The following is a 17,500-nucleotide window of genomic DNA, read 5'->3' on the forward strand; positions in this document are numbered from 1 at the left end:
GAAACCCTTGGAGCAAGCTTGCATTTTCAATCCGTTTGCGCAAATTTCCGAATGCTGAGTCTGGGTGCCCCCAGCCACGTGTTCAGGTGGATCGACCAATTGACCCCCTTATTAGTCTGCTGGACCTCTGTAAATTAATGTAAATTCAGTGCATTTACAACTAAAGTCCAGCTTTTACGTAAATTCCTCCTTCCTCAGTAATTGGCCTTATGCCTTATTAGTTTTTTTCTTTTTGTTTCGATCTCTCGTCCTCCATTCAAGGCCAAATTTTCAGTGTTAACTACATTTCCCAGGAGTGAATGAGCTAAATTCAGAATAATATTATACACACACACACACACACACACACACACACACACACACACACACATATATATATATATTATATATATATTATATATATATATATATATGCTTTATGAAGTAAAAAATGTTTATTGGCATTTCCAACATCAAAGTACAAGATGCTTATGTTTATATCCAACAACAAAGTACAAGATGTTTATCTTTATTTCCAACATCAGAGTACGAGATGTTTATGTGTATTTCCAGCATCAGAGTACTAGATGTTTGTGTGCATTTGCAGCATCAGAGTACTAGATGTTTGTGTGCATTTGCAGCATCAGAGTACTAGATGTTTTGTGTGCATTTGCAGCATCAGAGTACAAGCTGTTTGTGTGTATTTGCAGCATCAGAGTACAAGCTGTTTTGTGTGTATTTGCAGTACCAGAGTACAAGATGTTTGTGTGTATTTGCACCATCAGAGTACAAGCTGTTTGTGTGTATTTGCAGTATCAGAGTACAAGCTGTGTGTTATTTGCAGCATCAGAGTACAAGCTGTTTGTGTGTATTTGCAGCATCAGAGTACCAGCTGTTATGTGTGTATTTGCAGTATCAGAGTACAAGCTGTTTGTGTGTATTTGCAGCATCAGAGTACAAGCTGTTTGTGTGTATTTGCAGTATCAGAGTACAAGCTGTTTGTGTGTATTTGCAGCATCAGAGTACCAGCTGTTTGTGTGTATTTGCAGCATCAGAGTACCAGCTGTTATGTGTGTATTTGCAGTATCAGAGTACAAGCTGTTTTGTGTGTATTTGCAGCATCAGAGTACAAGCTGTTTTGTGTGTATTTGCAGCATCAGAGTACAAGCTGTTTGTGTGTATTTGCAGCATCAGAGTACAATCTTTTTGTGTGTATTTGCAGCTTCAGAGTATGAGATGTTTGTGTGTATTTGCAGCTTCAGAGTACAAGCTGTTTTGTGTGTATTTGCAGCATCAGAGTACAAGCTGTTTTGTGTGTATTTGCAGCATCAGAGTACAAGCTGTTTTTTTTGTATTTGCAGTATCAGAGTACAAGCTGTTTCGTGTGTATTTGCAGCATCAGAGTACGAGCTGTTTCGTGTGTATTTGCAGCATCAGAGTACGAGCTGTTATGTGTGTATTTGCAGCATCAGAGTACAAGCTGTTTCGTGTGTATTTGCAGCACCAGAGTACGAGCTGTTATGTGTGTATTTGCAGCATCAGAGTACAAGCTGTTTCGTGTGTATTTGCAGCATCAGAGTACCAGCTTTTTTGTGTGTATTTGCAGCATCATAGTACAAGCTTTTTTGTGTGTATTTGCAGCATTAGAGTACAAGCGGTTTTGTGTGTTTTTGCAGCATCAGGGTACAAGCTGTTTGTGTGTATTTGCAGCATCAGAGTACAAACTGTTTTGTGGGTATTTGCAGCATCTTTGTACAAGCTTTTTTGTGTGTATTTCTAGCATCAGAGTACGAGATGTTTGTGTGTATTTGCAGCATCAGAGTACAAGCTATTTTGTGTGTATTTGCAGCATCAGAGTAGAAGCATTTTTGTGTGTAGTTGCAGTATCAGAGTTCAAGATGTTAGTTTGTATTTCCAACATCAGAGTATAAGATGTTTATGTTCATTTCCAACATCAACATGAATGGCAGTGTCTCCCTAGGCCGTATATGCAGAGTCCTTAATTCTCAGCCTTCAGTAATGTGTAACATTTCTCTTGCCAAGTGATTTGGATGTCGATCTACTCGAGTTTTGTGTTTATGTTTGTTGGTTTACCTTTGTTTATTATCCTTACTTTATTCGATTTTAACTTCATTGGATTTCTCCTTATGTATATGTGGGCTTTCTTGTATGCAGGAACTTGCTTATTTACTGAAAATCTCTGTTGGCTTCTTTTATGAGAATATTAGCTTATACTGAATAGTAAAAATAACTAAATATTACCATTGTTATCGTCTGATTCAGGTTTTCGAATAGTTTTCTTGTAAGGGTATCAGTGCGGACAAGTAACATTTAACATCAACCATTTCGCACTCCATTTACGACCCAATTTCTTATCCTACAGCTTTACACTTTCATCTTCTGTCCTATCTGTGACAGTTCCTCCTTGAACGAGTGGGTTACGTGGCTCACCTACCTATTCGGTAGTCACGAGTTCGATTTTCCGTTCTGCCAACGTGGATTCAGAGGAAATTATTTTTGGGGATAAGAAATTCATTTCTCGATATAATGTTGTTCGGATCCCACAATAAGCTGTAGGTCCCGTTGCTAAGTAACCAATTGGTTCCTAACCACTTAAAAATACTCAATCCTTCTAGCCAGCCCCAGGAGAGCTGTTAACCAGCTCTGTGGTCTGGTTAAACTAAGATATACTTAATAAGATAAAATAGGTTTAGGGATAATGAAAGAACACTATGAAAATCTTATTATTATTATTATTATTATTTCTTCTAGATGAGTAGGTTAAGCTACACAGGTGTTTGTTTTATACTTCCCCTTCCACTAAAGGTGTTCAGTAATGATATATAATCAACTATCTAAAATATAACTCCTTAGCGAGACTATGTTATGTATATAGAATTACAAAGAGTTTGGGCCTCTAATCTGGACGTTATGACGTGGCAGTTCGTACACCGAACTATGCATATGCAACAGAAATACCCAGAAATACCCAGGTGGTGTCAGGGCACGGGGTGGGTGTGTGTGGAGGACAACTGCTTGTCCAGGTGTTGCCGTTTCAAGAACATGACTCATTTTCCTCTGGATTGTAGTTTTGTGCAAATATGCTCAATAAAGACTATTAGTGTTATTTCTTGCAGTTATTATTCAGAAATCACACACTTACGCACGTACACACACATACAAACGTGAGTTGTAACGGTGAAGATTTAATAGGAAAACTATAGTAGATTCACATCAACCGTGCTTCTGATGTCTAGGCCAGTCCTTTACGACGCTCCTGATTGGCTGTTGATAAGCCAATCATAGGGCTGGAAACTCTCAGTCTCTCTCGAGAGTTCACATAGGCAGGATGTATGTTCCACCTCTCCTGAGAGATACGTCTTTCCAAAGTATACTTGAGGAGAAGTGGAACATACATCCTGCCTATGTGAGCTCTCTCGAGAGGCTGAGCGTTTCCAGCCCTGTGATTGGCTTATCAGCAGCCAATCAAGGGCGTCGTAAGGGACTGGCCTAGACATCACATGCACGGTTGATGTGACTCTACTATAGTAAGGTGTCAGAAAGAAGGATTGCAAAGGTAAACAATAAATAATAAGAGAAGAATAATAAACATAGATAAGAGAAGAATAACGTGTCAAGACGAAGGATTATAAAAGTTATAAAGGCCTAGTCTTGAGATTGATTAGAGGAATGTGCGTTTGAAAATACACGATGAATATGGAGAAGTAAAAGAAAGCAGACCATGCTGTTAAGTGAATAGTACTTCCAAGACTAAAATGAGGGAGGTCCTTCCTAAATACGTCAGGTTATTTCCATGTCGAAGTTCATGTTCCATTTCGTGATAAAGTTGTGGATAAAGACGTGAAGGCATATTTGGATTCAAGTTTCCAATCGTAAAATACTTACTTTGTACCTACAGTAGTTTTGATCACTTACGTTTTGAAGTTTATAGAAACAAGAATAATGATTACATTATTTTTTTTTTATTTTTGATTAACTGCGCGGTTTCTTGATAGGTTAGCATTTTGTTAAATTTTAATTCACAAGAATCTCTCTCTGAATCAAAAGGTAGTTCTGCTAATGTCTCTTTGTCTCTTCTTCCTCCTTTTCTGCTCTTCTTTTCGTTTTCCTGTTTCTCTTTCTTTTCAATCATTCTCGTTCTGTGTCTCTGATATCATTCTGAAGGTGCCATTTTGACCCGATAATGCTGTCAGACAGTTTCGTAATGCCCTTTCGTAATGCCCACCACGAACCAAAGTCCTACATTTACTGTGTAGCGATCAACATTCATTCTGGTACTTTGCCAAGTTTTGGAATTCTCTCCTTGCTTTAGTTGTCACTCAGTTCTATCGTTTTCTCTAGTCGTCGATGTTCCACGCAACTCCGGATTGGTCTCAGTTGAATAGTAGAATTAGCCTGACAGTCCCACGAGACTTCAACAATTCCTGCGTTCGTTTTAAAACCGTTTTATGTCGCATGTGTAGTACACATACAAAAACAAATATAGGTGTATCTGTCCGTGCTTGTGTTTTTGCCTACTAGCAAGTTGAGCTTTCGTAATCAATAGCAAAAATATAGTTTGTGTCATTGAACCTGATGATAACTCCTTCCATTTTTTTTTCATTAAATCTGCATATCGAACGTAAAATGCAACAGAAGCCATGCGCTCATTGAAGTGTTGTCTGATTAAAATATATCCGCAAACGACTTCGGAACTGCTAACATATGATTCTTTTTAATTTTGAATACAAAAAAAGCAAAAATCAACAAAGTTAATTGCCATTTTTAGGATTATAGTGTACCGGAAGAGGCATTATTTCAACACACACACATACACACACACACACACACACACACACACACACACACACACACACACACACATATATATATATATATATATATATATATATATATATATATATATATATATATATATAAACACACGCTCGCGTTCTGCAGTACAGGGACATCTCTAGCCATAACCTTTTGATGCCAAGTAACGATAAATTAGACGAAATATCACAACGCGTTTACCGAGAGGAAGAAAACGGCCCAGAGGCCAAAGCGATGAATCTCTCTTTATAAGAAACGCCTTTGAGTTGGAAAATTATGAGTTAATCTCCCCCAACATTTACGAGCAATCCTCCCCGTCTTGGAAACCGTAGTGGAGTAGTACCCGATGATATCCCATTAAGGATGAATTATTTTATTAGCGTTTTTCTCCTTCGACCGAGGAGTTTTTTTTTCTTTCCTGGAGAAAAGGTGAATTAAATTGTAATTTGAAATATATTTTACTTAACGACGAAGCTGATATTATTCAATCGGGTGCTCTCTCTCTCTCTCTCTCTCTCTCGTCTCTCTCTCTCTCTCTCTTCTCTCTCTCTCTCTCTATATATATATATATTTATATTATATATATATATATATATATATATATATATATATATATATATATATATATAATCAATTACTGACATCTTGACTGACATACAATTAACAAGGGTTCTTAAAAATCATTGTCGTCCTCGAGAAATGGTATTTTTATTCCTTTCAAATGTACCTCGCTTTCTTTCATCTTCTCTTTATTGTATAGTACTACCATCCATCCATTCTCTACGCCCTACATTCATTACTACTCCCTTGTCATTCTCACTCATATAATCATTCTCCTGGCAATTGAGAGAGAGAGAGAGAGAGAGAGAGAGAGAGAGAGAGAGAGAGAGAGAGAGAGAATATGCCTGTTCTGAAGCTCTTTTCTCTGCCCTCAACTCTCATCCCCTTTCGTCATCTTTCTATCCATTCATCACCATCCGTCGCTAACATGACTTCTTCCTCCTCCTCCTCCTCCTCGCCCTTTTTCGACTCCCTCTCACCTTTCCATCTAATTGCTTTTACCCAGCTGTAAGTGAAGGTGATCGGGGTTGTGTCATTCCCATGGAAGTCCAATTTGTGGCCTGGCAGAAGTTCAAAAGTCAGGGCAAACTAAAACTCAATCAAAGTGGGGAGGAAGAGAGAGAGAGAGAGAGAGAGAGAGAGAGAGAGAGAGAGAGAGAGAGAGAGAGAGAGAGAGGTGGAGTTACAAGCGAATTCAAACGTCTTGCTGAGAAATAAATGGCGGGATTAAAACGTTTCGAATCCTTTTGTTTATTTTATGACACGCTACGCTCGTATGTCACTCTGCTCAAACATTTCACGATCCCGGATCTATGAACTTTTTTTTTTTATTTATTTATTTATTTTTTTTTTATTCTGACTCTTGAACTTTCCTTCGCTTTCGCGGTAGATACTCTGCTTGCGTCCTCTCTTCGTGTTGTTGAGATCAGCTGCTGTGTTATGATAAAATGTATTTGATTTATTCAAAGGTTTTACCCATTTTTTTTATTGCTTGTAGCCATTATGCTCTCGTGCATCAGTTACTCTCGTTAGTTGTATGTATGTTTGTATGTATTTATGTGCGCGCATAATGGATGCGTGTGTGCATGAATGAAGCAAGAGGAAATATCTATATAAAAATTTGGCTTTTATTTCATTATTAAATTTATACGTGTAGTATGATCTGGATATTTGACAATTATACTTGCAATGCTGTAACGCCCCCTTTCATATTTCATTATTATTATTATTATTATTATTATTATTATTATTATTATTATTATTATTATTATTATTATTATTATTATTATTATTATTATTATTATTATTATTATTATTATTATTATTATTATTATTATTATTATTATTATTATTACTGCGTGAAATTTGGAACAATTGAGTTCTGAAGTATCAATTACCATCGAAATTTACTCATATAGCTTAAAGCAAAACATCTTCACGTAGAATGAGAGGTACAATTTGATGAATAATCAAGTTTAATAAGTTTTTATTTGTGTATGTGTGTGTTTTTTTATGGTAAATATTTTCACTCCTATGTCCGGACATCGTACGTTGCCTTCCCGTCATTCATTCATGAATTTTTACACTTCACTGTCACTCCATCACATTTTTTTAATAATTCACTTTCACTCCATCATCACATTTTTTTACAATCAACTTTCACTATATCACATTTTTTTGCAAATAACCTTCAGTCCATCATCACATTTTTTAAACAATTAACTTTCACTCCTCATCATAGTTTTGTAATTAGTTTTCACTTCATCATCACATTTTTTTTACAATTAACTTTCACTCCTCATCATAGTTTTGTAAATTGGGAGTTTTCACTTTCATCATTAACATTTTTTTTACATTAAAACTTATTTTTTTTTTCACAATTTTTTAACTTTCACTCCATCACCACATTTTTTTTTCAAGCTACGTATTTCCTCTCATACTTCGTCTAGGAAACTATCTAGGTCACACACACGAGAGAAAAAAAAGTCTTAATCTTTGTAATCAGTAATCCTCGTTCTAATCTCTCGTCTTTTTGATAAAATAAATTTGATTATCAGGTCAACACGATTCTTGAGAGTTACCTCATTACCCCTTTGCCTCACAATTCTTAAAATTGACCTCATTACCCTTTTGCCTCACGATTCTTGAAAGTGACCTCATTACTCCTTTGCCTCACGATTCTTGAAAGCGACGTCATTACTCCTTTGCCTCACGATTCTTGAAAGTGACATCATTACTCCTTTGCCTCACGATTCTTGAAAGTGACGTCATTACTCCTTTGCCTCACGATTCTTGAAAGTGGCCCTCCATTCTCCTTTGCCTCACGATTCTTGAGTGACCTCATTTACTCCTTTGCCTCACGATTCTTGAAAGTGGCTCATTCTGCCTCACGATTCTTGAAAGTGACCTCATTACTCCTTTGCCTCACGATTCTTGAAAGTGACCTCATTACTCCTTTGCCTCACGATTCTTGAAAGTGGCCTCATTACTCCTTTGCCTCACGATTCTTGAAAGTGACCTCAATACTCCTTTGCCTCACGATTCTTGAAAGTGGCCTCATTACCCCTTTGCCCTACGATTCTTGAAAGTGACTTCATTATCCCTTTGTCTCTCGATTCTTGAAAGTGACCTCATTACCCCTTTGCCTCACGATTCTTAAAATTGACGCGGTTGTATAAAACCACGCAATTGCGCTTTGATGCACCGTATAGTAAATACGCCTATTTGTTTCCAAGAGGATCGTCAGTGTCCAGAAATGATAGCAACGAGAGAGGAGAACTTTCCCCCAGTTCTTAAGAATAAACTGCGGGATATCTTCATTTTATGTACAAGAGAGCAAGGCACTCAAAATATCTGTTCAAGCATCGTGCCAGATATTACAATGACTAGTGATACGTACATACGTCTATGCAAGTTTATATGCAGTATATACTATGTTCGTGCGAGTTATATGTATAAATATGTATAATCTTATGTATATATATATATGTGTGTGTGTGTGTGTTGTGTGTTGTGTTGTATTCATATAATTAATCGTGTGTATGTTAGAGTGTATATACGCATATTGACACACATTCATATGATAAATAAACCTATGAATGTATGTATATGTGAGTACTTGAATGTATAGACATACCTACGTACATGAATATATATACATACATATATATATGTACATATATATATATATATATATATATATATATATATATATATATTAATTTATGTACGCTCGGATATAACACAGGAGAGGTTATCTGTTTCCAAGGCTTTGCTGAAATTTGAGTGTTTCTTTACATTTCCTACAGGTACGGTACATTACATAAAGTTACGTATAGAAATTCTACAGTTTTTTTTTAAAGTTTGCAGTGACCAAACTCCGGAGAAATGGCCGTTGTCTGTGAGGTTTCTTCCTTTTCGTAAAAAAAAAAAAAAAAAAAAAAAAAAAAACCACCACAGGCTTCACATACCCAGACTTGTAAGTGATTCGGACACCCATTTCTCCTTGTAAATATTAAACAAACTTGCCACCGTTGAGTGTCCACGAGGGTGTCCATAAGGATCTGGTTAGGACACTGCAGTTCTACAAGCCACCGTTGAGTGTCCAAAGGACACTGCAATTCTACAATGATGTCCAAAAGATATATAAACCTTTTTACGGCTGTGTCACTTCACGGGTATTTTCTAGTGCTCGTTATGGCGAAATCTAACTGCAACTGCTCCAAATCCTTCCAAGTGTGTCACTTACACTCTCTATCTTACCACAAAACCAACGGAAAGACCCAACAATCACTGTTTTCACGCCTGTGGCACACCACTTTATGCGATACAAAAACTGTCCCAAGAAGAAAAAATAGAAAAGTCAGCGATAAATTGACGCTTTGATCTCCTATATATATATATATATATATATATATATATATATATATATATATATATATATATATATATATATATATATATTTATATGGTACGTTGATTCATCAGCCATAAACGTGACAAAACATTCTGGCGATCATCGGTCGACGTTTCTCCGTGGCCAAGACATCAGTACGTTTCCGTCCTCCTTGGCGAATAGGTTGCGAATCGGTTCTTTTTATTTTCTGAGAAGAGAAGTTTGTGTTCCTTTGGACTTCAAAGAAAGAGGCATGGTCCTTTATTGCACGATAAAAAAAATACACATTTTCTGTACTTCCCTTTAAAACGATAAAAAAGTTTCAGCATTTACAAAAAAAAAAAATAAACTTCTATTTTCCAACTAACGACGTTTTCTTTATTTCTTGCGAGCGTCATTTAACAATAAAAAAAAAAAAAGCTCAGATCAAACCTATTTCTCTTATTCTTCTATATTACATTGTTCCTCTCCAAGGCATTCTTGTGTTCTTTGTCGGGACACCATTCAAGAAAACTGTAGCTACGCGTCTCGTCCATTGTTGCGATGTCCCCCTCTCTCCCCCCCTTGGAGGAGGAGGAGATCGTCATCTCTGTCTTCATTATTTTGTTTAGTAAAAAAAATCCCCCTCTCCCTTGGAGGAGGAGGAGATCGTCATCTCTGTCTTCATTATTTTGTTTAGTAAAAAAAATCGCATCTCACGAGAACACCATACAACGAGACTGTCTGACTAAGGTCCTTTGTGAGTACAAACTTTCCCCTTCTTTTGTTTGGGCCGTTTCACGAGCGTCTGTCTCTCTCTAAGAATTCCCAGCGTGAATCTGTTGGTTGTAGTCAGCCATCAGCTCCTCGAAGTTGTACAAGTACCCTCCGTGCTGCTCCAGCCTGTTGGGAAGGAAACGAGAAAATGATTTCAGTGATCAAGGAGAAATAGATTGATTGGAAACGGGGACGATTATCATATGCAGATAAAGAAAACTTCATTTCATTTCTGTAATTTGGTTTGAAAGGTTTTGAGTAAAAACGCGATATATCAGACAAAGAGAGAGATATCAAATCGAAAAGTTAAGAATTCATTATATGAGTTCGATGTGATCTCAGAAGACTGGTGAGCCTGACCAGTAAAATTCGTGTATGCATACACGCATACATATATATACGTATATATGTATGTGTATATATATATATATATATATATATATATAATATATATATATATATATATATATATATATATATATATATGAATAACTTGATCACGAAGTATATAAAACGTAATGCTATGTATAAATAAAGGTTTTTTGCCGCGGAGGAAAAAATGAAAAAGCGAGATAGCCGAGTACTTTCGGTCCTGTAAAATCAGTTTGCCTTCAGTAAAGGGTCCGAACAGGACCGAATGTACTCGGCTATCTCGCTTTTTCATTTTTTCCTTCGTGGAAAAAAAACCTTTATATATATATATATATATATATATATATATATATATATATATATATATATATATATGTGTGTATATATGTCATATATATAAAAAGCCCATAAAACATTATTTTAACGTTGCAACCATATATTTTGAGCACTTCCGTCTGTGCCCTATGTCCATATTTTACCAGTGCTCGGAATATATGGTTGCAACGTTCGTTATAGTGTTGTATGGGCCTTTTATCTTTCTATTATAGTGTTGTATTACAGTAAAAAAGACATTCATAATATATATATATATGATATATAATATCATTTATAATATATATTATGTATATATTATATATATATATATATATATAATCTTATTATCTAATAAAAGGAGCCCATAAAAACGCCAAAATATAGAAAGCTAGTACTACTATATTTCAGAGACTGCTCTCTCTCTCTCTCTCTCTCTCTCTCTCTCTCTCAATCTCTCGTCTCTCTCTCTCTCTCTCTCTCTCTCTTCTCTCTTCAAGCAGGTAATTCATTCATTACCTACCCGAAGAGACAGCTGCAGTCTCTGAAATATAGTAGTGCTTACTTTCCTCTTATTATCTGGAATTCTGTGTTTGTGTGTATGTATATGTATAGAATAAACATTGTTTGTTAGTGTGCGTATTGCAACTACATTGACATCTTTAAAAAAATTAAAACTAAAAGAGAGAGAGAGAGAGAGATAGCGAGAGAGAGAGGAGAGAGAGAGAGAGAGAGAGATAGGGGTCCTTCCCTTGAAGAGCAGTTTTCACGCATATATAACCGTGTGTCTGTGACTCGTCGTATTCCAGCGAGAGCGAGAAACAGCGCTGCCAGAGAGCATTGCGGAATCCGGATTGGGGACTAAAATAAATTGATATCAATCCAAGCCTCGGTAACATACACAGCACCAACCTCCTCCTCCTTCCCTCTTTCCCCCCTCCCCCCCCCTCCCCTCCCCATCCCACCCCAAACACACACACACACATACGTACCCGGCCCCTCCCTCCCAAGTTCCCACGAACTTTCGAAATCACATCTACAATGGATTAAGGATTGCAAGGCCCCGTGATTTTAGCTCTGCTCTGCTCTGCCGTTGGCTGGTCGGTAAATAAACGCACGGATACATACACTCGTACACACACACATACGAACACACACAAAACAAACAAACAGGACGTTCGGTCTAAACGCATTCAGTTTAAACAAAGGTGGTTGTGTTTTTATAGACATCGTAAGTGTGTTTGTTTTGCAATTTGTTTTTTCCCATTTTTTTTTAATATTTGGTCGAATGTGTTTGTTTTTACCGTGCAGGAGCATGAGAAAATTTTTTTTCCAAGAATAAAATAAGGAAAAGACATGGATTTATTTTTCCTTTTTAGTTTTTTTTATCTGATTTTTCGCGATTTTTCCATATTTCGTCGAACGTATTTTTTTTGGTCGTGCAAGAGCATGAAAAAAAAAAAAAAATTAAAATAAAAGTTTCCAAGACCAAAATACGGAAAAGATGGATTTATTTTTCCTTTTTACTGTATTTTTTTCAATTTGATTTCTCGCATTTTTTTCTATATTTGGTCGATTTTTTTTTTTTCGTCGTGCAGGAGCATAAGAATAAATAAATAAAAGTCTCCAAGAACAAAATAAGGAAAAGACATGGATTTATTTTTCTTTTTTACTTTTTTTTTTTTGAGGAAACGTAGTGTTATTTGAAGCACATCCTGGAGGGAGCGCCGCCTGAAGGAGAGATTTCAAATAACAGTGATGAGGCTTTCTGGGCTGCCTTTGTATTTCGCGCCCTTTTGTTCTCTTTATTTCCCCTTTGTACACAGAGAGGCTGATTAAATCTGCCTGTGTATCTTTCGGTTAGACTGCTGCCCTCCTGCCTGCCTCTTTATTCATCTGTGCAGCCGGATAACGCGCGCGCGTTTTATCGGTCTCTTGCCTCGCCTCCTGCTTACTGCTGCTTCATATATATATATATATAATATATATATATAATATATATATATATATATATCATATATATAATATATATAATATATATATACATATATATATAGGTATATATATATATATGAGAGCTTAAAAATCTTACAATAGATGCACGCGACTTCATTAAGAACCGAATACCACAGGAAAATGATAGGCAAAATTCCATGCATTTTCGTCTTTATTAATAAGGTATCGTCAAGGACATCGACCATGTCTTAATGAAGACGAGAACGCTTTCTGATATCATTCTCCTGTGCATTCGCTTATATATATATATATTATATATATATATATATATATATATATATATATATATAAACATACATACATACACACACACACACACACATATATATATATATATATAATATATATATATATATATTATATATATATATATATATATAATGTAAAAAATATGTTTTAGTGTACGGTCTTAATCTTCATCTTATTTATATACTGGCGTAAAAAGAATGTAAACAATCTTCAGCGTAATTATATATACTGACGTAAACAAGTGTAAACACATTATTATTCTGTGTTGCAACATTTTCCTCTAAATTATTTTCGTGTTCTTTTGTCTTCAGTCTGTAATGCTACTTGCCAATACATTTCAGTAACTGTATATCAGTTTAGCGTGTTTATTAACTGTGTATAAGACTTGTTATTGTGATGTCATGCTGGTTAAATTAAGCAAAAGACGAGACGTCTTGGAAAAGGTTTTCCCTATAAACGAATACGCGAACCAACACGGCTTATTTGTATGTGTGGAAACATAACGCGTTGGAAATAGATGCAAATCGCAAAAGCTCAAATTCATGCCCCCATTGAGGGACTAACGAACAAGCACACACACACACACACACGAACAAATCTTTTGCGTCGCCTGCATACACATTAAGAGTTGGAATTATAGACAGAGCCAGGCTCGGGCAGTCGACAGACAGACAGGCAGACAGCCGGCTGCTGTCAGTGCAGTGGGGTGGGTAGAAAGGGGCGTCGCCGCTAATCGGGACCAATCCCGCTGCCTTTAAATCTTTCATTTATACTCATTGAGTATTTAAATTCCATCTTCATTAGGCATTCAAACGTCAGGGGCCCCTTTCCTGACCCTAGACATAAACTCCCGTCTAAATTAAAGATGCTAAACGGGTCTTTCTACTCCTCCTCGCTGCTTGGGGAGACAGGGAGTCTCGGATTCACATTTCGACCTGTCTTTTTTTTTTCTTTTTTTTTTTATCCCCTTTCTTATACTTGGATGCGTAGGCGTCGTTCGTTTACTCTTCCACGGACTTCTTGCATGCAAGGGGTTGTAAAGGGCAGTAATAACGTTCGAGATTATAAAGGAATATAAATATATGATTTCTGTTTCTGAAGTTGGTAGGGCGAAGATCGTGCACGTTTGAATTGGGTTATATATATATATATATATATATATATATATATATATATATATATATATATATATATATATATATATGATAAAAGGAGCCCATAAACCCGCCAAAATATAGAGAGAAAATACTATATTTCAGAGACTGCTGTTTCTCTCTTCAGGTAGGTAATGAATGAGAAAAGTTACAGAAAAGGCGGTATTTATACACACACAAAAAGCATTCTGGTATGTATACATATCCCTAAATGAATTTTCTTTACATTTATACGTTCATGCATGAATCTATTCATTCGTTAGATCGTATATAATTTTAATAAAGTCTTAAAAATATAGAATAGCTTTACCCGTCAATCCATTAATTAATCCATCTGTCGATGTATTCTGTCGTGTGAATGTTCTCTTCGGTCTCCTTGCTTTTCAATTTGTCATTTATATTTTCTATTTATTTTTCTAGTGCATGCCTAAAGTTCTTTGACCAGAAGTGAAATTAAAGACTACGACCACAATATAGTTTCAGCTTTACGTGGCAGTTTAATTTTCGCGTGATGTTTTTCGCCAAAAGTTACAAGACACCAGCGAGTGTTGAGTCAAGATTAATCTTTTAAACCCAAATTGGTAGTATTGCCTCTCACTCCCGGGCTGGCGTCGGTGTAAAAGTCCGATTTTAGTTAGGAAACGCCACCTAGTAGACCGTGGGAAACGCAGCTGAGAGCACGAACTCGAACGCTCAGTCTGTTCCGAGTCATTTGAAAAGCATAGTCTAATTAAAATGAGTTTGCCGGTTGACACAAGGTAATGTAAACACGGCACTTATTAGTAACAGCAAGATAGCTGCTGTTAACTTCGTCTCTATGTGCGTATAGTTCCAGGTTTTCGATGTCTTTCCGCTCGTTACGTTTTTCTCCACAACGAACAGTTCCCCCTGCATCCCGAGTCGTATCAATACGGAAAACGAAACAGATTGGGAAACGGGTTCTCGACTGAGCATCGGCGAGTGAGAAATCATACGCGAGAAACATTATTAAACTCCTTTTGACGTCTTGAATCCGAACCTAAATGAGAGAAGCAATACCGTGCGCCTTCCCTCGTTCCTCAACCCCCCCTCCCCCCCTTGCCCCACCAAGGGTTTCAGATTCACGTGCGATGCCACTTCCAACTTTAATTATCATAACAATTGTGTTAGTTTTGGGGCCTGGAGAGTATTTGCCGAGTGACTAATAAACGGGTTTGTATATATGCCCTCGGCTCGATTCCATTCGCTATTGTTGGAGTAGGCTGATGAGATTATTATTAAATTCTTTGGCTGCATATCAGTCGTTGTGTAAATAAAGTGCAACACTTATATATAGTATATATATATATATATATATATATATATATATATATATATATATATATATATATATATTATATCATTTCCCTTTAGTTTGATCTGACTCGTGACATCAAGTTATACCGGTATGCATTCCGTAGCTCTCTCTCTCTCTCTCTCTCTCTCTCTCTCAATATAATATATATATATATATATATATATATATATATATATATATATATTTGAGAGAGAGAGAGAGAGAGAGAGAGCCACGGAATGCAAACCTGTATAACCTGATGTCACGAGTCAGATCAAACTGAAGGGAAAATGAAAGTAGCAAAATAGAGTAAAGAGAGGAAAAACAGTAACTATTCTACCTTTTCAGTAGAAGTAGTAATTAAACTGAGCAGCCCGCCGTGGCGAGAGTTGAAGAGGTCGCCTTCCAGCTCCTAAAATTCCTACCAAAAGTGTATTTGAAGGGAACGAAAAAGTAACGTTCACGAAATGATAAGGAATTTAGGTCATAGAAATAGATGAATATTTACCTCATTTAAGTGATCGATTTTTTTTATTATGGATTTAAGATGTTCCCTTATATAGGCCGTCCAACGCCATGCCCAGGGGACAAATTTGGCCCGTTTGATTTTGAAAGTGGCCCGCTACACAGAAATAGGAATTGAGATGTGCTCTCACTGATTTTCACCCTTTAGATTAAGATTTGGCATGTGAATAAACTCATGTTTGCCTTCTTTAAAATAGAAATCTTGGAATTCCTCTGGAATAAGTCCTTATCAAATTCTTATTCCTGAATTCTGAGTAAAATATATATATTTGTTGCCATTTTTTTGTTGTCTCCGCTGAGATGTGACCTTCGCTTGGAGGAGAAACTCCATGCAAGTGTTTCTTCGCGTCATTGCTGGGCGCACCCTCTCCTATAGTAGATTCACATCAACCGTGCATCTGACATCTAGGCCTGTCGAGAGAGTTCACAGAGGCAGGACGTATCCCTTAGGAGAGGTGGCACATACATCCTAACTCTCTCGAGAGACTAAGAGTTTCCAGCCCTGTGATTGGTTTATCAACAGCCAATCAGGGTCGTCGCTAGGGACAGGCCTAGACATCAGATGCTCAGTTGATGTGAATGTACTATAGCGACAGTTGTTTGGTCGTGCAACTGCAAGGCCTTACTCCTTTGCATCTTGAAACTCGCCATCCTTTCAGTTTTCCTTTCAGCGCTGAATGACCTCGTAGGTCCCCAGCGCTTGGTGTTTGGCCTAAATTTTAGATTCCAATTCCAATTACTGGCTGTGAATGTGTTTTCCTTGTGCACAGTTCCTAGTTGGACGAGTCGGTAACGTTTCGACTACCGATCTCAGAGTCCCGGTTCGATTCCCCGCTTGCCAACAAGGAATCAGAGGAATTTATTTCGGCGACAGAAATACATGTGTCATTGTGGTTCGGATCCCACAATAAGCTGTAGGTCCCGTTGCTAAGTAACTCATTGGTTCCTAGCCATATACATATATCTAATCCTTCGGGCCAGCCCTAGGAGAACTGGTAATCAGCTCAGTGGTCCGGTAAAACTAAGGTATGAACACGATTATGTTTAACTTCGTATGGTATGTATTTGCTATTGCATACACACACACATTGAAATACTCAGATTCGCCCACAAATTTACATATCCACAACAAGTCACTAGAAGTTATATATATATATATATATATATATATATATATATATATATATATATATATATATATATATATATAAAGTTTCCAGTAGGAGTCCATGATACGAAATGTAAAATGCCAAGTTTATTGCATACGATACATTTCGCACATACATCTCTGTGCATCATCAGCCTGTGAAGAAAATACAAATGCATATACACAATCATTTAAAGTTACAAGGAATTCAGAACTTTAAAAATGAAATATAGAAAAAAAGATTAAAAACCAGTAAAAAGAGCAGTAAATAAAAAGAGAGACTACTAAAAGCACCAACCGTCCATGATCAGAAGTGAAGATGTAATGAGTTTAAAGTTTGCGTGGACGGTTGGTGTCTTTAGTAGTCTTTTTATTTACTGCTC

The 17,500-nt window shown here is 36.6% G+C and overlaps 1 protein-coding gene and 1 long non-coding RNA gene across 2 annotated transcripts in view; one reads left to right on the forward strand and one right to left on the reverse strand.

The window, feature by feature from the left end:
- LOC135215458 (uncharacterized) overlaps positions 1-17,500 on the forward strand; it is a 378,796-nt gene that overhangs the window by 31,137 nt on the left and 330,159 nt on the right. The gene's annotated exons all lie outside the window — the stretch shown is intronic.
- Positions 9,323-17,500, reverse strand: part of LOC135215455 (uncharacterized) — a 161,019-nt gene continuing 152,841 nt past the window's right edge. The window contains exon 5 of the mRNA XM_064250168.1: positions 9,323-10,153. Within this exon, the coding sequence (XP_064106238.1) occupies positions 10,069-10,153 (85 nt within the window). The 3' untranslated portion in view covers positions 9,323-10,068. The remainder of the gene's footprint in view (positions 10,154-17,500) is intronic.

Source organism: Macrobrachium nipponense, chromosome 5 (genome assembly GCF_015104395.2).
Source record: "Macrobrachium nipponense isolate FS-2020 chromosome 5, ASM1510439v2, whole genome shotgun sequence".
NCBI classification, from domain to species: domain Eukaryota; kingdom Metazoa; phylum Arthropoda; class Malacostraca; order Decapoda; family Palaemonidae; genus Macrobrachium; species Macrobrachium nipponense.